Here is a 25,947-nt window from a genome sequence, read left to right as displayed (position 1 = left end):
ATTCCACCAGCATAGAGCAGAATTTTTTAGGGACACCATCACAAGTGGACTAACATGGCCACCACAGCTGGCAGACATCTTTGCCACCAAACGACTGTGGTGCAGCCTTCAAACATTCGTCAAGAAAACAAAAGAACTAAAACCGGACTACCTCAAAAAACAGCAACAAACACCGAATGACAATAGTCCAATCCACCAAACATCGGAAAGTGAAACAGACGAAGATAACAAGGACGGTTCCTGATCGTATATGCCATGTACAGTACATATAACTTCCCCTGTTTTACATTAATTAATTGCTCGATATTACCTTATATAAATTGTAAACATTAACCCTGAATACTGTTTGTATTGCCGCGCCATTTTGTTTATATGGTTTCCATGCTATTATTGGACCTTGTAACCATATTTTGTTTTACTTAGTGTGTTGAGGCGTTTCGGGCGCCCATGGAACCCATGGTCACTTCCTTCCTCTCTCCTATCTATCTAACTTCCTCTTGCTGCTTATCATCTTACCTTCGAACCTTCTTTCCGTTTCCTATCTAAACGAGCTAAGTCAGTCAGCTAAAAGACCGACAGCTCTCTCACCCTCTTTTACAAATTACAAATTACAAATTACAAATATTATACATTTCTTGTGAAAGAAACATTTCTTATTTAACGGTCATAAAAATTATTTCTATTAATGATGTCTCCAAAGTTTAGCGAATTTTTCGCAGAAAAATAATTTATCAGAAAACGCGGCCGCCGTTTGGTGCGCTGCTCCGCGACGAAAACAAGGGTAAGCAACGGCGTAGTCGAACGGTGCACACTCGGTAAGTAATCCTATAATTTTTTGTTTATAGCATAGTTTATACGGATTATTCCCAAAAAATTATACGTGTTTTGGAAATGTTGAGTCTAGAATCAGTTAATTTTATAGAAGAAAACCTTTCAAACAGCCTTAGTCCGTAAACTTCACACGTGTCGGGCTGCGATTGGCTCATGTATTTTATGATTCCTACAACGTAAAATTCGAATAACGTGGAACGCATCTAAGCGTTATAGGGGGTCTACTGTAGTTCATAGTTTGATTAATATAGAACATTACGCTTTACAGTGATTATTCGCGAAATAAAATGTTTTGTAAAAGTATGCTTTATAATTCTTAAATTTTGTTTTAAAGTTTTATTCATTGTTATCTGCGCTTGGGATATTATGTTGGTTTGGGGTATAGATCATTTGCTCTTGGACATTTCCTATTTTTAATATAATAAATAAAAGTATTTTACCCTGTTATCAGAACGCCGAGAGAGAGGGAGAGCTAGAGATTTTTCCAGTGTTCGGAGAAAACTTAGGTGTCTTCTAGTCATTCTTACCCCGATAAAATTAACGTTATTTTCACTAACGTAAATAAAATCTTTAAGACTGCTTTTTATTAAAATAAAGAAAGTCTCCGTGTTTCATTTATTCAAAACCAAAAAAGATGAATGGGCCTGCTAACAGACAAAAGGAGCCTGCTCTACCCCGGACTCATACAAGTTATCGATAGTCCTGCCTGTTACAGGAGACTCTCATAATAACAAAATTATTTTTAAAAACAATGAATAGCCTATAGGCCGCGTTCGTTAATAGCGGTCGCTCTGCGTATCCGCTACTACAGGAGTGCCCTATACACATATGAGCTATTGTAGGCACTTATGACTACTGTATATGAGTGACAAGATAAATTAATGTTTGTGTGCATGCGTGTGCGTGTGCATACATACATAAACATAAATTTAGAAGTATCAGTCACAATTATATCATCTACTACTTACCGCACAAACGAAACCATCTTCGATGACATTTCATTTCAGCTGGACACTCAGTGCACCACTTAGTTTCTCCCTTTTTATATATTTCTTCTCCGTTTTTCAATTTCCTATTTTAAAACAGCATGAAACTACAATTTATTACTAATGCTAAGAAAGTTATTAATTAAATTTCAAATCTATTAATAATTTAAGAATAATATATAAAATGAAAATGATTTGAAGAAATAAATTTCTCAGAGCAGTGTTTCTCGAGAAGACTTTCTATTGAAAACTGGCTGCAGTTAGTTATTAGACACACAAAGAAAATCCGGTAAACTACACGTGGCCAGCCCAGAATCTCTTCCGGATTTGATCCCAGGTCTCCCCAGAATGGTAGACATCTTCGACCATCCGGTATACAGTGGCTTGATTAGTAACATACAATACAGATAACCCATCTTGAAACTGATAGCAATCGATGTATCGCATAGTACCAATATATTTCAAATAAGACTTCGTATTATACAGTAGCTATATACAGTAACTGTTTTATCATTTTCAATGTTCGCATTAATTTTCAAGAATTTGTTTTTGTACGGGAAGTTTTAGATAACATTTAGTAAAATTCCATTTCCACTTTTTAATCATAACATTATCCTAATGCATTAAAGCATAATAGAAGCTTAAATGAATTTCAAGTAATAAATCATTAAAGTAATCAATTCATCTTACAGTGGAGCTTTCTCTTTAAGGAAAAAATATTAATTTAACTATTAATATAAGTAGACTATACAGTATATTGAAAGCTTAAAACTTCTTTACTATAATATATGTCCACACTGTACACTGTACTTACGCAGGTGCATAATTGCATGCATATATTTCTTTAAATTTTTCGTTATTCAGTTGAAAAGTTACAATAGCGCATCCCACTTTGTACGTCGTAGCTCGAAATAGCTGAAAACAAAAAGAAAAATATCAAAAATTTGATCGTCACAAAAGAAAGTGTAACGGAAAACTTAACTCAAAACATACATTAACCCAATCGTTTTCTGGGCTATTATCAGGTTGAAAATTTTGAACAATACTGCCAGGCAGATCCTTTATTTCAAATGCCCATTCTTTAATTATATTTGCAAATCTTAGAACAGGATCGTTTACTTCATAGTTTTTATTATGTACAACTGCTTTGAAATTTTGTTCCACCTGAGTATCATCTGGAAAATATATTATCAATTTTAAATGATAATGTAGACTATTTCATTAATTTCGCAACAAAATACTTGTGAATTAAACTAATAGTAAGAGCGCTGTATTTCAGTAATATGGCCATTTAAAGTAGGCAATGACTCACTTTAGACAGAATTAGATAACCTAAATAGGGTATAACAATTTGCAGGGCTTATCACACCAAGGCCAACTGAAAGAAGGACCAGAACTTTTATAAAAAAGGTTGGTCTTTAATAATCACGTATCAAATTTAGGTAAGTATGCATTTCGGGTACAAGGACCCCTCATCAGCTTACAAACACATGGTAACAACGTAACAAATACAATATCAATAACCTGCCAATACAACGGGATAACCAACATATGCAGTGCACTGCATTTACAATTTCTCAATGTAACCCATACACTAAAACTAAAATATCAAGTATAAATTATAATACAATGACAATGTGGTATTACATATTATCTGGGACCAGTAAATGTTTTAGTTTCTCCGACATTTTCCAAATTCTGGTAGACGGTTACATCTTATTAAAACCAATTGGTTTCCAGATTTTAACACAAACAAAATACATCTGATCTATAAGCCTTTGTGAAGTCAACTGCACTGTCCATCTGCATTTTACAAAGTAAATGCAGTGCACTGTTGGTTATCCCGTTGTATTGACAGGTTATTGGTATTGTATTTGTTACGTTGTTTCCATGTGTTTGTAAGCTGATGAGGGGTCCTTGTACCTGAAATGCATACTTACCTAAATTTGATATGTGATTATTAAAGACCAACCTTTTTTTACAAAAGTTCTGGTCCTTCTTTCAGTCGGCCTTGGTGTGATAAGCCCTGCAAATTGTTATACCCTATTTATATTATCTAATTCTGTCTAATTTATAGTCGTGGGCAAAAAGCGTTGTTTATTATTAATGGCTCACTTGATATAAATGTTTTATTTCTTAGTAACTGTATTAACTGTATATTTTCTTTCATTCATCATTTATAATCGGATCTAAATACCAGATATTAAATAAGCTCGAGGATAAAAAATTGTTCAGTACACCAAATGATCAAACAAAAAGTTTACTCACGAAGTATAACAAAGAGTTTAGCGAGTTGCCTGACTGACTTGCGAGTCGCTATCATCATGCGCTTCTTCGATGTTATGTAATATTAACTCCAGTTCTTATTTAAATTAATTTTTGCGATAGTACTTTGGAATTTTTATAGTATAAAGTTACTTACAGAAGTACAATTACTAAAAATTAATGCGACGGTTTATGAGAAAGTATATATCCTGAACCATCGTACCTACAAACATTTACCTTTACAAAGTTTTTAATAAGTGGCATTTTTTTAAAACTCTTTTCGCCCTGTGGGCACTATTCTTTTAGCCAGGTTCGGCCAGACTTACAATGGGGCGGCCGAGTGGTGAGAGACGGGGCCCGACATATCCAAACGAACCACTCCTCCGAAAATTTCCTGAGGATTTATCGACCCGTTCGGATTCGAACCCAGGTCCCCCAAAACGGTAAGCTGTCACCTTCACCACTCGGCCACCCGGCCTTATTAACTGGCATTCGACAACCGAATGGTTGAGGTAGTAGACCCTGCCACTCTTGGCACCCAGTTTGAGTACGGGTTAGGAAGTTTTCATGGGTGGTTTGCCCGATATGTTGACTTCGTCACTTGTCATTTGGCCGTCTCATTGTGGACCCGAAGGAACTCATGATAGGCAAGGAAGAAAGATCTTATTGGTTGCAGGGCATTAAAGGTCTATAGAATAAAAAAAAAGTTGCCTGAAGGAAGAGTTCAAGATCGAAGCGCGCTTAGCAGAGATTTTTATTTACGGCGTTTATAAAAACGCTATAGCAGCGCGTTCCACAAAATCTTTATGCCATTTATAAAATTTTCGTGGAAGTCGCTGCTAAGTTTATTTTGCGGTTCTGTTCATATAGCTGTTACCGCTAAAGCTCGAAATCCGTTAATGTGCGCATTACCTAGCTAATCTGCAGATTAACTAGGGTGATCCGTTAAAGCTGCGAAAATTATTCCATTTCTCAAATTACTTAGGTAATGTTCAGATTATCTAGGTAATCTGAAAATTACCTACTAGGCACTCGGTAAAGTGAAAATAAGATTTTTGCTGGAACAACAGCAACGTTTCTGTACGCTTAAATTAACATAATGTTATTTATTTAATCTTCAATATCTAAAGAATCAAGTTAATACAATCAACAAATTAGTTGATTGAATCAATCATCAATCAATTAAAAAAACTTTAATACAAAAATCAAACGGTTTAAAATATTACTACAATTAGGGAAATGAATTTGCAAAACATATGATAAAATTGTACTTACTTATTAGTGCAATCTAAAGATTGGTGACACTTTGAATTACGTAGCAATTGGTTTTTGCGACAAGCACGCCTATTTGTGGTACATTTAGATTTGCAGTCACATTTTCTGAAACCCTGCCCAGTACCAAGGGATTGTTTTATTGCTGTTTGACGTAAAGATATTTCTACAGCAGGGACATCCATCTTCTTTCGTTAAAAATCTCTCTTTGCAAACACTGAATTCAGATTTTGCATACAATTGTTTTAAAATACCTGTTTTAGTATCAAGTTTATAAAAGCCATCCTCTGTTTTACTAAGAACCACAGCTAAAATTGAACGTGCATCAGTTTTTGCTCTGTCTTCTTCGGGTACTTTAATTCTCACAGCGAAACCTTCATCGACGTTTGGGTGCTTTGCATTAGAAACTGCTAACATTTTCTTTGCTTGCTTTTCTAAACATTTCTTGGCTTCATCACGCTGTATTTTCTGATCCATATTCTTTTTACAGATGATGCACAATACATTCTTACCATACCCTTCCTCTTTAGGATCTACTTCACCACAAACTGCGTGAACAAACATATTACACGATTTACACTTGTGAGCACTTGATGCTGCTTTTGAGCAAACAATACAGACTATGTCTTGTATAGTGCTCTTTACAGGCTCCGTACGAAACTGTGATGGCGATTCTGCTGAAGTTGAGAGTAACTCAGTGATGACTTCTTCAACTTGCAGAGGCGATTCCTTGGAGGTGCAGGGTAACTGAATATTCTTCGTGACTGCATCATCAATCAACGGTATAGAAGGCAGTTTAAGATTACTATCGGTAAATTCTTGTATTTCTATAGGTGATTCTGTAGAAGCGGGGGATAACGGAATGTCCTCTTGAGTAAGATTTGACTGTGATCTCATAATCACAGTCTCTTGTGAATCTTCTAATTTTTCAAGGTCTTCTTCAGTTTTTATCGAATGTCAAACAATTCTCCGGCATGGACAAACTTTTTCAAACCTTTCTCGCGCATCTGACAACGGCTCAATGAGTTTTTCACAGCCTCGTACAGTCAACACATCACACCTTTGAATTATTTGATAATCTCGAGATGATTCTTTCTTCTTGGAAACTTTTATTTGCTTTACATCTTCAATTATGGAATCATACTTTGGTTTGTTATTAAAACACTACGTATTATATTTTAAATCTTCGCTAAAGAGGTTTGCGAAGAATCTTTTCTTGATTTTACTCACCAATTCGGTGCTTGCTTGCATTCTAGGATTTAAATTTATCTACGTAAAAAGAAGGAGTGGGGAAAGGAAGTGAAAGAAACAAACTTTTGAACTTTAACGATACGGAAGCCGTTAATGTGCAGATTACCTAGATACTCTGCAAATTACCTAGGTAATTTGAGAAATTGAACAATTTTCGCAGCTTTAACGGATCACCCTAGTTAATCTGCAGATTAGCTAGGTAATGTACACATTAACGGATTTCGAGCTTTAGCGGTAACATAGCTACAAAAAGAATCAAATATAGCCCGTATGAAGAAAGTAAGGGTTGTTTATAAACTCTGCTTCTCTTTGTCTTATTTTTTTTTTACAGTTTCGAATGTTATTCTTGGAGTCTATAGTATATATATGCTCAAGATTTGTTTCTCTCAAAGTGTAATATGACAGTAACAAGCAGGGCAGGTTCACGCCATCACCAAACACTTCGTTTTACTTCTCGCACATCAACTTTTCGTTTAATCCATCAGTATATATTTTTTATATATATTTACGTATTTATTTATTTCTGTGGTATTTATCATATAATTTCAATATAGAGGTAGAATCAATCTCCAGTTTAAGAAATATAACTTAAATTTTCAAAATTGTAATGAAAGTGAGAAGTTTTAATATCTCTTATTAGTGACTGAAATGAACTATAGAGAACAGATCGATCTTAAAACATAGCGGACTAAAATAGCATAAGTTTGTATGTTTATATGTAGATAGCTACTGTATATATTTATTAACAATTTTTTTAACAAATTAAAATTGAATGATATACTGTATTATGCAGGAGGAGAAATTAAACTGTTTTATTCAGGAGGAGGAACTAAACTGTTTTATTGAATGAGCTGTGATTAGTGCAAAAACATTTTTTGTGGTGTTGGATACCGTTCAGAATATGTCAAAATCAAAGGTTTGTGGGCTATTTACAATCTTCTGATGTACAGTACTTAGTATCAAGTTCTCAAAAATTGTGAGGGCTTATTAATTAATTTAATTAAATACTATAATATTTTTATTAATATTAAATATTTTGAAGTTTTGAAGCGAAATATTTAACAAAAAAAAGTATTTTGAGAAATTAAATTATCATACATGAATGGTTGAAAGTTTAAATTATTATTATAAATGACAAAAGACACAAAAAAGAAAATTATAAGAGATTAAACAAGCTACTAGCCTATAGATAGCTTTAAGCAGCATTATGAAAATATTTCATAGTGAATAGTCTAAGTACTGTACAATAGTTTTTAAAATAATCATTAAGCAATTAGCGTATTAAGAAATATTTTACCCGGCAATTAGTTGTATGAAAATGTAAAGAACAGACAAAATTGCTCTTGGGTGAGTCCTTTCCAAATTTAAAATATACAACCTTTGTTTACATAGCTTGTAGTCTTTTGGGAGTATGTAGGTGTGTTTACGCATTGTTTAAAGTGCATTAAACAGAAATTATCTTCGTTCGTAACGTTTAGGAACACTTTGTTGAGATTCCATAGATTAATGATATTCCAATAAAATAATACACTCTATAAATTAAAAGTATGTAGGCCTACTGCATATTATTTTAGTACCTAGTGTACTGGCGGCATGGAGTACTCGTATATCGGAATTCAGCAGGTTTAAAGTCTGCAACTCTAGCAGCAGAAAAAAAATATGCTGTCGAAAACGGGACTACGTCATCGATACGTTCGTTACTCAACACTGAGTTTAAAGAGAAAGGTTGGGTGCGATGTTTATCACGTGACCAACTTACTTGTTAGTGATAACTGCTGCCGTGTTCGAGTTGTGAGTAGTGTCCTGCGATGGTTAAACATCAATGGTCATAATCGATTTGTTTGAATCATCGATGTTATATCTATATATACAGTATATATATACAATATATACAATATTGTATACATGGAGGAAAGGATGTGAGGTTTCAGAAAGGGTCGAAACAAAAATTTAATTTCATATTAATTAAAGCGAAAGTGCTATTGCCGAGTCGGACCAAAGGTTATGTTAGTTATGTAAGAGAGAGGAGAGAAAAATAAACTGTAGTTGTTAAAACAAACGCGAAAACAAATTAAGTAACGGATCAGATGGAATGTCGGTCGGGAAAGATAGAACTCTGACTCAAGCGCTCATAAATAGTCGATCTAGGAAAACAATTTCGGAAAAGGGGAAAGATTTGATGAATAAAAAACATCGCGTATGATCGTTAAAGTTCCAAGACGACAAAAATCATAAACAACGGGCTAAATTATGAGCGCAAGGCTTATGGTTCTATCAACAATCTCCGGGCATAGTCGACGAAAAGATGTGGAATAGACGCCTCGACTCGGACACCGGACCTTTCTCGTGACCCTATCAGGTCTCGGTTTTCATCTGGAAACAAAGGAGAGACCAATCGGGAAGCGAGCAATGGAACGTGGGGCAAACCAGGAATACCGATAGCAGGAGAAAAACTATAAAAATCGATAATTCAAGGTCGAAGGACTGTCTTCCTCTGGATTTTTTTAAACTCTTTCCGCCTTGTGGGCGCTAAGAGGGCCTCTTTTTGAAAACTCATTATGGATCCAGCCAGGCTCACAATGAGGCGACCGGGTGGTGAGGGACGGGGCCGACATATCCATACGGATCCCCCCGAAAAATTCCTGGGGATTATTCGACCCTTCTGGATTCAATCTCTGGTCCCCCAGAGCTGTATTCTGCCACCTTGACCGATCGGCCATCCGGCCGTGTATACTTCCTGTGTTAAAGAAAGTCAACGGCTCAACCAAGGCCGTCTAGGCTCAACCAATCAACAACGGGGCGTCTCAGTTGAATTTAATTCAAATTAGATTGATTAATTTGGTTATATTTCATTCAGACTGAGTCGAGTCTGTATTTATAGCACTTTTTTATAAAGTGATGGTTTCGGTTTCGGTTAGCGGTGACAGAACACTGCTACGTATGTAAAATGGATATACTGTAGGTAATGTTATTTTATATATAATATATTGCATTTATAAGCACTTTTATGTATGAAATAAAGCTAAAAAGGTAAAAAAGGGCCTTGTTTTGTGGAGTCGGGTACGGATTAATCCATTTTATATTGTTTCGTATGGGAAAATTTTTTCGGTTTGAGAACAAATCGATTTTCGAACAAATTTTAAGAACGAATTAAGTTGGAAATCCGAGGTTTGACTGTATATGTATAGAAGCAAACGTTTCCCATCCCATAGCATTAAATTGGTCACATGACCTTCTTCTAATATCCTACGGGCCTTATGTGGCGTAGCCTGTGGTCTCGAAACAGTTTCAATGAAGTAGAAACTCGATGAACTTATCGACAACAAGAGTTTTGGAACGTTTGGCTAAAAGCGCTTTTAAAAAAGTTGACTTTAGGAATTTACTGTAACAATACTAACTTCTGGACTCTGAATACTATTTTCAGTAATTCTCTAAACTGACACCAGAGTGCAAGTCATTCGTTTTCAATCTCAAATACGAAAGGAAAATTAGAAATTATGGAGTAGATAAATTCTAATGTTATAAAATTAATACGTACATTTTTCGCCAACATATAGTTAAAAGAAAATAATCCACTTTTAATTGTAGACAGAGAAAAATATTTTTAATGTTTAAAACAACGAGTTCCTTCTCAGGTTCTTGCTTCACTTAAGAAACAAAGAATACGATCTATTATTGAAACAAATTCTAAGTAGCCCTTAACAAAGAAAATCATCATTGAAGTAGATTAAAAAAACAAACAATCGAAACTACCGCAAAAGTTTCTTTTGTTACTAGAGAGGTTGCGGCCGATGTTTTCAACGCGAAAACGTGTACGTCGGACGTTCATCGCCGCTTTCCTGTGAGCCTAGAAGTTTGACAATGGCGTTTGGAATGCCAGTAGAATCGTGGTCGACGTTCTAAATGCCATTGTCAAACTTCTAGGCTCACAGGAAGGCGGCGCTGAACGTCCGACGTACACGTTTTTGCGTTGAAAACGTCGGCCGCAACCTCCCTATTATGAAGTGAAATTAAAAAGAGCAATTATTTCAATTATTTATTATGCCATTGTCACAATGCGAGTTGCAATTTTTAATCATATTTTTCATTTATTTAATTTAAAATTTATGCTCTCAACCTCAAATTAGTACTGTAGTGTCTTGTCCCTGTATATCATACTTTTACTTTAACAATAGAATCGCGTTGGTCATTTATTTAACACTTTTCAGGGGAAAGTTTTGAATTGAAATAATATAACTTCTAGTTTGCATCGAATGTTCATATACATTTAATCGAACTCCCTGCTGCCCCTATAGTTTCTGTATCCGTCTATTTTTCATCTAACTCCGTTCTTAAGATTAAGGAATGACAGACAGACACGAGGACGGACGACAGTGGGAATTTATAGGTTTACAACTTTTTTCAAACTGCAGTCCAACCAGAGATATTTTTCAACATACTGTACCTTATAAAGCAAAATTATTTTGCAATTCAGTCTGTTTGTAGTTGCGTATGTAATAGCTTGTTCAATATCATAAAATGAAACTATTTCAGAAAGTGTTATATGATACGAGTGAAGAAGAATTATATATTAAGGTAATAACTGTCTTAACATTAAACATTTGTCTCTCAAGCGACACAAAGACCTTCAACAATAAAATATGTAATACTTGGTACAAATGAAGATAGCAAAGTCGCATTTGATCACAAGTTCGAACAATACGCAATATTGTAAAACCAGTAGAGGACAGATCTAGGGTTTTTTAATTTTGGACGCTCTGTCTTTTGAACACTAACTTGTAAGCTGTTTTCTATGCCCATCGTGGGTTCAGCCAGGTCCACAATGGAACGGTTAGATAATGAGGGAAGAGGCTATCCGGTACATATCCGGGATTAATGCCCATCAAAAATAATCTGGTTTCGATCCCCAGAGCGATAGGCTAGCTCTTAACCTTTAAATTTCTTTAGATCACCAGAAAATTTTAATTTGGAATTTTAAAAATCAGAATAGACGCCAGAAGAAACTTTTTGACTAGGTTATTTTAAAATCTAATTCTGATTTTGTAAATTTATTAAACTCAATATATTGTATTTCTTGGTGTCCTTGATAAAACTAATATCGCCAAAGATCCAAAGAATTGTTACAAATTACAAAAAAACATATAAAGAGTCTCGCAAAACGCAAGATTACACGGTTGAAGAAGGAGAAAAGAACGGAGTCGCTAGTAATATAACTTTGCATATTATATTTCCATGATTTTTATAAACAAAAGAAAAATGAAAATTTTAAATAGTGCAGTACATAACGAAAACTAAATATTAAAAATTTTTAGCTGAATATTCTTTTCAGCTAATCAATAAAAATTCAGCTAAAAAAAACTGTTCGACTTTTACAAACGCAAAGCCTAAAAGAAAAAAAGTAGAAAAATCTTTAATCATTAGAGAGGTTGAGGCAGACGTTTTAAACGTGTAAACGTGTAGGTCGGACGTTCGGTGCCGCTTTCCGTTAGGCTTGAAGTTTTGCGATTGTTTTTTGGATGTTGGGTGTGATTCCGCTGGCTATTCCAACCCCCTTGTTCAACTTTTTGGGTTTCGGGGAAGCGGCGCCGAACGTCCGTCCTACACGTTTACACGTTTAAAACGTCTGCCTCAACCTCTCTATTAAAAAGTTTTATACAGTACTGGAAATTTGATGAAGTAAACTTTTCACTGTGGAACATTTTAAATATATAGCGATTTCAAAAAGCACGATTAATATAACGATATTATCAATATTATTATTTGTTGTGTTATATTTTAAGAAAACTTCTAAACTTCCTACCGGTATAATTATATTTATAGCAATCAGGTTTCTTAACACATTGGCGAACATATTCTGCAGCCATTTCAGACAACTTATCATCCCATTTCTAGAAATACAATTCATTTTGAAAACCAAATAAATAAACAATGTGATACATACTATAAATATACCTACCATTTTTAGTAAGTTAGTTCCTTTAGGAAAGGCCTGATTAATGAATCTGATATTGTTTCTTAAACAATTATGCACTCCGATTAGAGCATTCTTTACAATTATATCTTCGGGATAAAATCTCTCATGATCAAATCTTTCAAAGCTCTTCAGTTGGCACATAGAACCAAAACGGATAAAGTACGAAAATTTCTTATCATGTTCCGAATTTAGATTATATATTAACAATGTCCATGTTAATAGATAAAGCCACATTCTTCAATACACTCTCGAAAATTTTATAAAAATAAAATTAAAAATAAAATATTTTATAGGCCTATATGAATTGATCTGAATAACGATAACTAGAAAAAAAAATAAATTTGAAAAGTTGAAAAAATTATTCTGTAATCTACATAATAGTTTACATTGATAATGAAATACAGTAGATTTCGGTTTAACGGACAAACTGTTTCTGCTCTAAAGGAAAAATAGAACTTTTTTTAATTTGCGGATAGACCCTGCTAAAAGTCAATGATTCAATGAGTATACAGTAGATTACTCAATGTATATTATAATAATAATTTATTCATACTTATATATTATAACAATATTTTAGCACACCCTGTACGTTATAAGTTCGTATTAATATGTTTTTAAAACATTCGATTTAATGAACTTACGGCAATATCAGTTGCCCCTTTCTCCAATTAGTCCGTTAAATCGAAGTCCTACTGTTTAATAATAATATTTTAAAAAATTATTAACTGTTTGAAAATATTGTAGATGAACCTGTAATATTTAACAATCTTTGAAATGGGAAGATTTAACATAGATCATCCATTTAAAATGGATGATTTAAACTGAAATGTGAAAACTACGAAGTAATTAGATGCTTACCGATAATGGATAACGCTTACCTAGAGTAACTTTTAAATATAAAACTCAAGAAAAATGGGACATATGGCATCTAAACACGAGTAAGGCAGAAATATCAAGAATACTTTGAAGTTAAACAGATCCTAAGAACAAAACTAGAATTCTTGAGGACGATGAAAACTTTTAAGATGTTATAATTGTTTGCTGATCGAACATTTGTTGCAGATTCATAGAATCGAAAACGTATAAAATGTTGAATACATGTATTTATTTCTCTACAGACAGACATCAACAATAAAAATATCAAATTGTAAACTATATTACTCACGTATATTTCAAAAATTTATATCATTAGTCATGGATATATTTTGCACGAGATGATTAGTGATAATAAAAAATTTTGTTTTGTTTATAATATTGTGAAACTTACGATTACGATTTTGAATACGAATAATAAAAAAAATCATTTGAAATTTTGTTATTTTAAGACTAAAAATTGGCCTTGCAATTTCTTTCGCTCCAGAAAAGCTATGAGTAGTGAAAAACTCTAACTTAAGTTTTCCATGCGAACTTTATTACGCAGAGCATTATAGGCTATTTTTCGCAAATTCATTTTTTTAAATTACGAATACAGTGATACCCCGAACTTACGCGATAGGTGAAACCGAGCGATAACCGCGTAAGTCGGGGTATAATTTCACAATTTGTGTAAAATTCAAATTCGGATGTATGTAAGCTAATAAATGTTCTCGTTAATCTTATCACGTCTCTTGATTCATTCGCGGTTACAAGAAATCACCATATAGAGTTTCTCGAGTCTCCGTAGATATAACAAACACAGAAATAAATAACACAAAATAAATTGTAACTATGCGTCGATTCCGCGCGACACATCCGACATGTAAGCTGTCCCCATTGCAAAGCATTGTAAGCTGTCCCCAATGTAAGCTGAACAATAGTGTGGGGGGAGTGAGTAATCAAGAACTGCGTGCCGCTCAAACAAAAGACGAATCCACGAGATTTGAAAATCGCGTAACTCCGGGTTAGAAATTCTTATCATTATTTATAATGCGGTTTGGAGAGTGAAAGTAAAATATGGCTATTTTTTGCTCTTTCCGCCCTGGTGGGCACTAAGAGAGCCTCTTTTAGCAAGCCCAATATGGATTCGGCCAAGCAAGCCCAATATGGGTTCGGCCAAGCAAGCCCACAATGGGACGGCCGGGTGGTGAGGGACGGGGACAGACATATCTGATCCGATCATCCTCTTTCCAGAACGCCTTTCTAAGAAAAACTAGTCACTATTCAGGTGTTAGACACGTGAAAAAAATCCGACAAACTCCACATGACCAGTCCGATAGTCAGGTGCGAAACCCACGACCTGTGTTCAGCGGTTTTTATCTACTAGACCAGGGATGGCAAACCTTTTTGAGTCTGTGTGCCACATAGTAAGCATATTAAGCATACTTTTCTTTAAAAATGATTATGCGTACACAGTGGCGTGCCGTCATTGGAAGCGGTGGATGCGCCGCTTCCCTTGTATTTTCTAAAAAATAAATACATATTAATTTTAATTATATGAAAATAATCGCACAATATTTTATTATTACCGCATTATGTATCTTATTACAAATTTCTATACTACACGTGAAAAAAAAGATAAGATTGCTGTTGTATATTTGAGTATTAGTGGCGGAATGGAAGCGCTGTATTGTCAGCATCCAAAAAGCCAGATTCGTGCATGCGCTTTACAGAGCACCAACCTCATCCGGTTTAGCTGGTGGAAGCCTAGGACCTTGGGTGGATGCTACACGTATAATGCATCCAATTCTATCCAGGACTGGTTCTGGGCTGTTAGCCGCCCGCCCGCTAGATATTTGGCCGCCCTTGTCCGATTACATGAATCACGAGTAGATTTATTATAACTTAACCCAACCGATAAGAATTTACTGGTATGTTTTTATGATAGTTCTGTATAGTTGACAGGAGTTAAAAAAATCCATTAAAATATTTGATATTTTTATTCCGCTCTCCGATTTTATATTACTCACAGATTTCAATGTTAAACCAGTGATATTATGATTTTGTATATCCCATCTTTAAGGGGATGTAGAAAAAACGTGTACAATTTTTGTACAATGTTAAAAAAGTAACTGTTACTTTGGTAGAATCATTTACAACTAAATTTAATGAATGGGAGGGATGCACGAGGTACAGAAAAAGCTATAGAATTTATTTTTCTTAAATTTACGATTTATGTATCCGTTGTAATAAAAATTTCTTTTCACTTTTTTCCCGAGACTACAAATATTCGAGTACAAAGTAACCATTTTCGACTTATTTCTACTTAAGAAGTAGTTAAATAATTAAGAAATTAGGGACACAAATAAAACCCTGCTGAAAGAGCCGGAATATTATTTAATTAAAAGCTTAACCGACCCAATCTCTAGCCGAGTACAGTGGGGACTGATTTCTTCGTAATATTAGACGTAATATAAACAGAAATTTTTCCAGTTCAACGGGAGTGACCGAAAAGTTGTAAACTTTGGAAATTTCCGTGGACACCTGGTCCTAAAACGAATTAGTTAGAAAACAAATGACTATTAATTTTAACATATTTAGATTTTTACAGCTATGGCGAGAAACGTTTAAAATTTACAACAACCCTGTCGCGTCCTTTCAGGTATACTAGTGATGCGACTAAACAGGCATTTGACATTGACCGGTATGGGCACCCTCGGGATTTGGCAGCCCTCGTGCATGTACACACCTCACATCTAGCAGGACCATCTCTGATTCCACTGGTAGGGAGCTATTTGACTAAGTGGTTAAGATTTAAAAAGTAAAGAAGATTTTATGTTATTTTTATGTACGTTTCTTTACAAAGCTATATTTAATTATAATTTTCTTTAAAAGTATATTCATACAATTGAAGAATATTTTGTACCAGGTATGTATATCCACCACACATTTTATTTCACCAAGTAAGTTTTTATAATTTTATTTTTAATTTTAGCCCTTATAGCTTTTTTTTAAACTCTTTCCGCCCTGTGGGCACTAAGAGGATCTCTTTTTGCAGGCCCATTATGGGTTCTGCCAGGCCCACAATGGGGCTGCCGGGTGGTGAGGGACGGGGCCCGACATATCTGAACGGACCACCCCCGAAAAATTCCTGGGGATTTTTTCGACCCGTTCGGATTCGAACCCGGGTCCCCCAGAGCGGTAGGCGGCCATCCGGCCGCTTTAGCCCTTATATCGTAGCCCTTATACCCTAGCGATTCAGAATGTAATTGCGATATTGAAAATTTATTTTTAAAAAGTTTTGGCTCAAGATCATGTAATGAAAAAGAAAACATTATTAAAAGAGAAAGGCCAATGCCTAAGTTAAATATAAACACTTCAATAAAAAATTTGTTCGACATTTTCACTATAAAATGCTTTGTAAATTCATTGTAAATACTTGTAAATGCATAAAAATGCAAAAATTGTTTTGTTGGCTTGCCTACTATTTTCAAATGAAATTAGTGTGTGGAATAAGAATGGCTTTGACAATTTAGCTGGCAAAAGACACGAAAAATCGTCGATTCTTTCGTATTTGAAGCAATTTGGAAATCGAAGCGGAATAGAATTTAACATTAGTAAATAATATAAAATAAATATTGGAAATTATAACGAGATAGTTACGGCTTAGATATATTTAAATTAATAGATCTTATATGTTTTTATCAAAGCGAGAATTGGCATTTAGAGGGCATAAAGAATCTATGCCCTCTAAATGCCGATTCTCGCTTTGATAATTATATTGAAATAATTAGAGGTAATTATATTGAACTTGTTTATTTATTATTTATTAATTACGTCAGATAAATAATCTATTAAAAATACATTTAAAGAATTAACTGATTGCCCCTGGAAATCGGCTTCTTACAGAAACACAGCTCCCCTCTCATCAAATGTCACGGCACGCTACTGTGCGTGCAGAAGTTTTAGACTTCTAGCAGAGTCGGTAGATTAATCTACGCGCTTCTACTAGAAGAGCGTAGATTAATCTACGCTCTTCTAGTAACTATATTTAAATTTGGCGGAATGGCCGAGCGGTCAAAATGGTAGCTTATCGCTCTTCTGGACCCGAGATCAAAACCCCAGAAAATTTTCAGGTGATGATCCAGCCCACAGGGCGAAAAGAGTTTTAAAAAACTATATTTAAATAAATAAAATAATATGCTGTAATTAGAGTAAATGTAAAGAACCTGATTGAAAAAATATGATAAACCGATATCGTATAATATGTTAAGTGCCGGATGATTTCTTCGACGTGCCACTTTGGGCACACGTGCCATAGGTTCGCTACCTCTGTACTAGGCCACTGGTGAGTCCTAACCGCCAAGGTCATCCGGCAGTCCGCTAAAGAGCTTAGCTTCTATTTGATGATCATGACCAGATTTTTTTTTAAAAACTCTTTTTTCCGTATGGACACTAATTATAAGACGGCCCAATGTAGCCCACTAGTGGCCGAGTGAATAAAACCACTGAACCCACGACCACTGAAATGGTCATGGGTTCAGTGGTTTTATTCACTCTAAAGTGGTCATGGGTTGTGCCTCGCCAATGTGTTTTTCGCATTTTCTTCACGTTAACACCTAACTAACACCTAAATAAGGGCCAGTTTCTCATAAAAGACAATCCCTTCTGGACCATGGACGATCTACCGATGGGAGGCATTCCCTTCGGTAGATCGTCTGTGTGTCGTGTTGCCGTATACGAATAAAACCAAACGAAACTTTAATAGAAGTATTGATACGCGAGAAAAAAAAATCAATTCAAAATTTAAGAAAAATTTATAAAAAAATATAAAAACTATATTCAATCGATATAAACACATAACAATCAAAATTAAAAACATTTAAAATATATATTAAAATGTGGCAACATTGTCTTAATATTTGCAGCAGACGATAAAGTTCTGTTTCCATAACAACGGTTTCCAAACAATGTTCTCTTTTTAGAAGCAGAACGATTTCGAAGTTAAGATATTCTATAACGATGTTCGAAGATAAAAGCAATAGTAGCAGTAGTAGTAATTTTACAGAAAAAGACGAAGATGAATCAGAAGATTCTCGCTTCATCTTTCTAAACGATATAACAATGCTAAGTCTTAACTATCGCCATGATAAGTGGGCACGAATGCTTACCGTTGAAGACAACGTTATGAAAATAAAAGAATTCCTAAATAACCCTGTTCCAGATTTATTAATCATATCAGAAAATGCAGCAGGTCAATTAGTAGCTTCTAATGAATATCCAGATACGATTAAAGGAAAAGGAATGTATTTTTTAAAATATAAAAAGGAACCAATTCCAAAAAAGAACTTAGTCGATTCACTTGTAATTGGTGATTTTTCATCATCACCATTGGAACAACTGAATGTTTCACTAGAAGAGGTAAAGCTAATTAATTATGATAGTTACGATTTTTAATTGAAACTTCAGTGGCGTACCGTGGGTGTCAGCCGCCCGGGGCGGAGGAAAATTTTGGCCCCCCTTATTTAGGTATTTCAATTTAAAAGACCAAAATTCAGTTTTGTCACAGAACAAGCAATGAAAAACTCGGTGATAGTGTAGCAACCTGTTTAAAATAGTTCTATTGGATATTGGTAGTGTATATGAACGCAAATGAATCGTACAAGCAAAAAAAAAAATAAAAAATAAAAAGTTCAACAGGTTTCACAGGAATTCCTCGGATGAAAAAGTTACTAATTCACCCGGCGAGCCAATTCCTGGACTGTCCGGACGATAGCACTATTGTCGGCGCAATGCAAGTATGGATTAGGATGTTTCAAATTTTTACGAGATATTATTATTATTTGTTGTGAATTTTGTCGCCCCCTAAAAGGTAATTTTGCTGCTCCTAAAAAGTGCCGCCCGGGGCGGGCCGCCCCTGCCGCCCCACTATGGTACGCCACTGTGAAACTTTATGTTCTGTATGTATAATTGAAACACACACACACACACACACACACAAAAAAATCATCATAAATCTTTATTTCAGATTATAATACCTATCTTAAATAACCAGAAAAATCATGAGCTATGGCCCGAATCGGTATCAATTGACATTAATCATCAACTGCAAGATTTTAAAAATGAAGTATGTAAAGCGGTAGGATTAATTAATCAAAGAACAACTCTTCCTATGCCAATCGGAATAGAGAAACTAGATAAAATTAATATTGACCTACTGAATAGGTAAGTTAAAAATAAAATTATTCGAAATACTATATTTATCAATGAATATGAAAATTAGGAAATGTGAATTATATTAGATGAATAATTTTTATTAGTTTAAATTACTAATTGCTATGAAAAATTCAAGCTGATATAAAACTTATTGTTTATACTAAAATAAGTACAGATTTTAATTAAATACAAAAATTACAAAAAACTATAAAGCAATTCAAATTTTATTATACCAGTATACTGTATTAAATATTTATTTTATATATTATTTTAAAATTTTTACTTTAAAAATACAAATTATTTTTATCATATACAGGGATATAATCAGAAATTTCTGTTTGTGAGTCACCTACATCTGATAGCTTGCTTAGACTTAGCGTAGATAGCTAGGCTACCATAAAAAACCAATTGCTCAAGACCACCAACAATGCATTGATGTGCAAGGAGCTGCCATATCAGTATGGTAGCTCCTTGTGTCATGTGCAAACCAGTGATGCGCATGATAATGCTCAATAAAAAATGGCTTAACAAGAACAAGTATTATGTTCTTGTTAAGATGTGTGTGTTTTGTTTCATCCCGTGATCAATTGCTTGTGACTTTTTTATCTGTTTACTTTTAGATTCATGTAGGGCAGCAGTGGGGACTAGCAGATAGTGAGGGGTGGAAGTATGTTAAATACAGTGGTACCTCGGTATACGTCTGCTTTACAGTACGTCCAATTCGGAATATGTCCTGTTTGGACGAAACAAATTTTGCTCAGTATATGACTTTTGTTCGGTATATGACTTAATTCAATTATACGCGCCATTTATGAACAAGTAGCACTATCGGTGTAGTAGCCCAGACTAAACGTTTGCGGTGCCACGGTTTATAACTTGGTTAAATTTCTTCTGATTTTAATTTGTAAGCAAAATTTAATTAGTTTTATTAATGATGAATTGCAAAAAGGAAAATGAAAAGCAACAGAAAACTAAAAAATTGACTAGAATCACAATGGAACTGAAAAAAGAGATTGTTGAGAAGTATGAAAGCGGTACGCGTGTTCGACATTTAACTGCTGCATACCTTATTCCGAGAACAACGATATCGACAATCGTGAAAAATAAAGACATTATTAAATCTGCTAACGTTGCGAAAGGGGTTAAATCAATTTCTAAACAGAGATCAAGAATATTAGATCATGTGAGAAATTGCTTTTGCTTTGGATAACTGGCGACAGCGTATCAGAACTGACATAAAAAATCACTCGAAATGTGCGAAACATAAGGCAAACGTAGTAGGAACAGAAGCAATTATTTGTGAGAAAGTTAAAAAGATACACGCTGATCTCACGAAGAATCAACCAGGAACTAGCCAGGATAGTGAGGTGTTTAAAGCCAGCCAATTGTTTTTTACATGAGAATGGATTAATCGTTTTTACATTACTTCTTATGGGAAAGGTTGGTTTGGTATACGTCCTATTCGGTATAAGTTCAAACATTGGGAACGGATTAAGGTCGTATACCGAGGTTCCACTGTATAAAAAATACAGTCCCTTCCCACTCCATGTAGCTACATCTCTTCAAATAAAATCATTTATATCAGTGATGGGCAAACTTTTTAAAGAGCAGGCCAAAGGAAAAGAAGAAAACTTTAGGCAGGCCAATATAATTGTAACCTAGCGCTGCATCTGAAAATCCAGGTGGCGCTATAAAAACATGTGCAGGCCATCCGCCATATTTCTTTTTCTCTCTTTCGGCTACGCTACGCACGACGAGTGGATGTTCTGTACCGAAGCATGCTTGTAACCGATCGAGCTTTTACTCAATAAGTGTAAAACAAAATTTTGTACATGATTGTAAATAAACTTTCATGGTGAGATATAAAGCTTCGGTTATTTTATATAATCAACGAACACTCAAGTTAAGTGGTGCATCAACCACCACAGCCTGTATTCTTTTTTACTCGTCAGATTAGGAATAATGTCGCGCGGGCCGGATAGAACATTTCAGGGGGCCGCATCTGGCCCGCGGGCCGTAGTTTGCCCATCACTGATTTATATCATTCAGTTTGATTTGACATTTTAGCTGTTTTATCAATTTTTCACATTTGAATTGATTTTAAAGAAAACTTGATACAACTGACACAACTGCTTAAAACTGGGTAAACTTGATAAAAACAGCCACAAAAAATCAAATACCAGCTGAAGAAAGGGAGATAGAGCTAAAGTTTTCAGCTGTGTTGAATGGGCATTATCAAGCTAAATGACCCCATAGCTGTTGAAACAATGGGAGATTGCCATACATAAGTGAAGAGGGGAGGTGATGTAAGAAAGAGAGAGAGAGGGAGGAGAAGAGGATAGTGAGTTTACAATTTGTAAAATGACTTCCCCGCTAGGGGAAAGGAATCTACATCTCAGAAGTTAATGGTGGTATTTTTGCAGGCAGCCTTATAAATTTATAATTCTGCCTGCAAAAATGTGTGGCAGTCCCTCATTGTTTCAACAGCTGTGGGATCATTTAACCTGATGATGCCTGTTCAACACCAGCAAAAACATTAGCTATTATATGTATACCCTTTGTCCAGGATTTGGCTAGATTGTTTGTAATCTGGCAGCCTTCTAGTTGTGTTAGAATTAATAAAGTGGCTGTTAAGATGGTATCTTAATTGTTGAGTCTACTTAAAGACTGAAGGCCAAAACATTAGCTCTATCACCTTTTTTTCTTCTGATATTTGGTTTTTGTGGTTTTATCAATTTCAACTATTGAATTATCGAAAACAGCTATGTCACAATTCTATGAAACTAGAAAGTTGGGGATGTATTGAATTGGTTTTAACAATGTTAAATAAATGTATTATATCTAATTTAATTGTTTATCCTTATTTCTTTTTAAAAAAATGTAAAAATTTAGTATAATGAATAATCATTGGCATATCAAATATAATTTGAATGTGCTTCTATTTTCAATTATTGATTGTTCTATTTATTGTTTTTAATTTGTAAATGATGTTTTATGAAAATTGAATTTACTTTTATACTGTGAGGCTCTGAGGTTTGAACGCTCACTAAAATTTGCATTAAAATTAAAAAAAAACAAAAAAAATAGAAGCTAAAAATAATTTTTTTGTATGAATACGCAACATGAAGTTTTAAACTATAGAAGAATGTAAGATCAACTATCTCTAGTTGGGGGATTGAATTAAACATTGATTTTGACCTCTCTCACAATCTGATCTGATAGCTAGTTACACTTAGTAACAAGTGATCAACCTCTTGGAAAGTGAGAATGAGGAAAAGCAACCAATTGGGTGATCAAGGACAGAAATTAATAAAAACCTGGAAATTCAAGGATGTGACAGCTTCCCTCAAAAGTTCCGAGTGTCAAGCCAATTGTTGTGTGTGTCTTGTGCCCATCTTTGTCTCAGTCTCCTGTCCTCGGATCAACATCTTTCCATCACCAGAAGTTGACCGCATCACCCTTGAGTCGAGACATTGAGGGAACTGCCATTCATGAACCAGGGACACTCCTTCATTTGGGATTATCTTGAAAAAGAGAGGAAAATCCAGAGGCTGCCGCTTTTTACATGCTTTTTCTAGCTCAATAGCCATGAGCAATGCAAATGGAACCATCGTTACCAACGATACATATTGCCTGTACAGCTCTCTTTTTTTTAGCACTTAGAACTTCCAAGATTTCGGAAATCTTGTAAGCTCCTTTCATGTCAAATAAATGGCTTCTTGTAACTGTAGTGTCTGTCTTGGTTCCAATTGCACCCACATGTGATTCTTTGTGACCCTTCTCAACAGTGACTATTGTATCCTCATTGCAACCTTAAAATACAAGGTTTCTTCAGAAAGTATCCAGCCATTTAGAATATCATGCAAACCATTCACGTGACCTTGATATGAGATGACAGTCTATCAGAGGAGATCTTACTACATATGTTGTGTCAGAGTTGAGGGATGTTGACAGAATGAAGAAATCTGCACTCCTAAGTTAGCCTGTTATTTCCTCTATTCTGTCAGTTCAGAATTTTAATGATCCATTGTGATGTCTCCCTGACCTTCAAATCCTCCCATTCTCCCAATTTGTTCTAGCTTTGATCCTTTGTTTATGAGTGCCAGTGTCTAGGTTAGACCTCTTGGCTTGACATTGATATATCATTTAACACATGTAAGAGTTGTCCCAGGATGTTTTTTTACCTCTGTGTCACTTTGTTTAAATAACAACATTTCTCTTTCTCTTACATAACCTACATTTAAATTTTGTTTTAACCTAAACTTTAACAATCTTATATTATATAAGAAACTTGATTTTGGACTCTGGAACCTCACATTTACACAAGACTACTTGAAACTGATAACAATGACTCAGATTTCCATCATAATTCTATTGCTATAATCCTGAAATAAAAGCTCAGTCTTCCCAATAGAAGTTAGCTGGGTCTCCATGTCTGAAGAAGGTACAACAGTCAGAGCAACATCAAGGCAATATTAATAGTTTTTTAAGATGTTGTCTGTCACAAATATTCTTCTCCAGGCCAGACTAAAGAATACTATATCAAAGTCCTTTACTATGGCCACAGTTGTGGGCAAGCAGTGATTGGCAACTTCACTATGATAATGCACCTCCAAATTCTTTAGGTCTGGTGCAAGCATTTTTGGGAAAACATCACATCAGCCCTTATACAGCTCAGATTTGGTTTCCTCAACTTATGGATTTTCCAAAAGCTAAATTTGTCATTGAAAGGGAGGAGGTTTCAGACACTAGATGAAATTAAGGAGAATGTGACAAGACAGCCAATGGTAATTCCAAAAAAGAGTTTTCAAGATTGTTTTGAGAAGTAAAATTAATGTTGGAATAAGTGTAAAAGGTCCCAAGGGGAGTACTTCTAAGGAGACTAAGATGCCATTGTCCTAGATAAATTACTTGTTTCAGTATTAAATTGCTTGATACTTTCTGGACAAATCTTGTAGCTTATAATATCAGATATTATCTAATATAATAAACTAAGGAATAGAAAGAATTGAAATTCTGATTACATATTCATTAATAAAAATACTAAAAATCTATTCCTAATTAAAAAATAACTCTTAGAATTCTTCTCATCTTAGAAACTTTTAAGTTGGAGAATAAAGTTTGAAGCATTTATGTATAACCAGGCTCTGGTATGCATTTATGGTGACTGAACATATAGAATTGTTTTTACTGAGCAGCTGATCATACTAAGTACTGGTTACGAATACTTTTTATGCTACCTGCCAGTAAAGTATACTGGCATATTTTGATTGAAATATAGCCTTGTGTATAACTATATCAGATTTCATATATTAAAGCATATATACCTCACAAACTAGCCATTTTATAGAACTGCTATTCTTTTAATATCACCCTATTTTTGTGATCTAATTCTAATGACTTTTTCTTTACTTATAGTTAATTTCAATAATACCATTTACCATGTTAAGATAGATCTATATGCAGTTCTACAAATTCAAGAATCTAAAGACCATATTCTAATAAGATAGTATACTGTGGCATTGAGTTTGTGTTTCAGTTTTCAAACATAATTATCCTAGAAAATAAATGGGAGGAATAGATCCATTATACATTCATTCACAAAAATATTTGCAAACAAGAAGGTGTTGTTGGAATTGAATAAAATTTTATTGGGGCAAACATAATAATGATAAGTGATTACAATATTATTGCAAAGAACTAATTTAAAGCAATCTTTAGTTTGTAGTTCCTCTTCTTGCCTGGATACAGGAGAAAATACAGTTAGGCATGGAGGCATACAGTGCCATATACTATCTTAGAATGGATTTGCTCATAGATGATGCAACTTGTATAGATGTAGCTTTTTTCAAGCATAACTGTCATGGATGTGATATCATGCTTATGATGTTGTAACTGCCATTCTGTGAAAGGTTAAGGTTGTACGAGACAATTATTCCAACAAATACTAACTAAACAATAGTTTATTACAAACAGAATTAACAGGTAATACAGTGATGCCCGTCAGAGACACATACACAGATAGATATATATAACAAGTCTCTGTTCTCGTTCGGATTCTTACAATGAGTTGTTCTCACGATACGGATTCTAATTACTAACTTATAACTAACTAAACCTAACACTACACTAAGGAGAGGAAAATGAAGGAAGGAAAAGTATACCGGTATTTAGCACAGGAGGTCCTGATTGTGGTTTCTGATGATTGTGGGGATTTTGTCGATCGACATTGGAATATCCAACATTCCTGGTATGATAATTGTCACTTGGGTTTTGTAGACCACTATTTCTTATTGG

General features: G+C 34.5%; 2 protein-coding genes across 2 annotated transcripts in view; one reads left to right on the top strand and one right to left on the bottom strand.

Moving 5' to 3' along the window:
* Window positions 1-1,791: 1,791 nt before the first annotated feature.
* LOC111614237 (CRISP/Allergen/PR-1-like) lies at window positions 1,792-13,674 on the bottom strand. Its single transcript, XM_023355618.1, has 6 exons — window positions 13,438-13,674; window positions 12,562-12,902; window positions 12,406-12,493; window positions 2,811-2,992; window positions 2,632-2,732; window positions 1,792-1,903 (listed from the first exon to the last, which is right to left on the bottom strand). The coding sequence occupies exons 2-6, from the start codon at window positions 12,811-12,813 to the stop codon at window positions 1,792-1,794; spliced, it is 735 nt and encodes a 244-aa protein (XP_023211386.1). The 5' UTR covers window positions 12,814-12,902; window positions 13,438-13,674.
* A 4,693-nt stretch (window positions 13,675-18,367) lies between these two features.
* LOC111614236 (dynein beta chain, ciliary-like) overlaps window positions 18,368-25,947 on the top strand; it is a 37,583-nt gene continuing 30,003 nt past the window's right edge. Inside the window, exons 1-2 of the mRNA XM_023355617.1 lie at window positions 18,368-18,855; window positions 19,463-19,659. Coding sequence (XP_023211385.1) covers window positions 18,457-18,855; window positions 19,463-19,659 — 596 coding nt within the window. The 5' untranslated portion in view covers window positions 18,368-18,456. The remainder of the gene's footprint in view (window positions 18,856-19,462; window positions 19,660-25,947) is intronic.

Source organism: Centruroides sculpturatus, unplaced genomic scaffold, assembly GCF_000671375.1.
Source record: "Centruroides sculpturatus isolate CEXI.00-Female unplaced genomic scaffold, Cexi_2.0 scaffold2151, whole genome shotgun sequence".
NCBI lineage: Eukaryota > Metazoa > Arthropoda > Arachnida > Scorpiones > Buthidae > Centruroides > Centruroides sculpturatus.
Note: the sequence above shows the minus strand (reverse complement) of the source record. Positions and strands in the feature narration are given on the sequence as shown.

What these genes read in the sequence shown, in the direction of transcription:
- LOC111614237 (XM_023355618.1), bottom strand. Translation starts at nt 12,813, where the DNA reads ATGTGGCTTTATCTATTAACATGGACATTGTTAATATATAATCTAAAT. An exon ending in CTATAAATATAATTATACCG is followed by an intron (nt 2,993 to 12,405) that starts GTAGGAAGTTTA and finishes TATATTTTCCAG; the next exon opens with ATGATACTCAGGTGGAACAA. An exon ending in GCATGCAATTATGCACCTGC is followed by an intron (nt 1,904 to 2,631) that starts GTAAGTACAGTG and finishes GTTTTAAAATAG; the next exon opens with GAAATTGAAAAACGGAGAAG.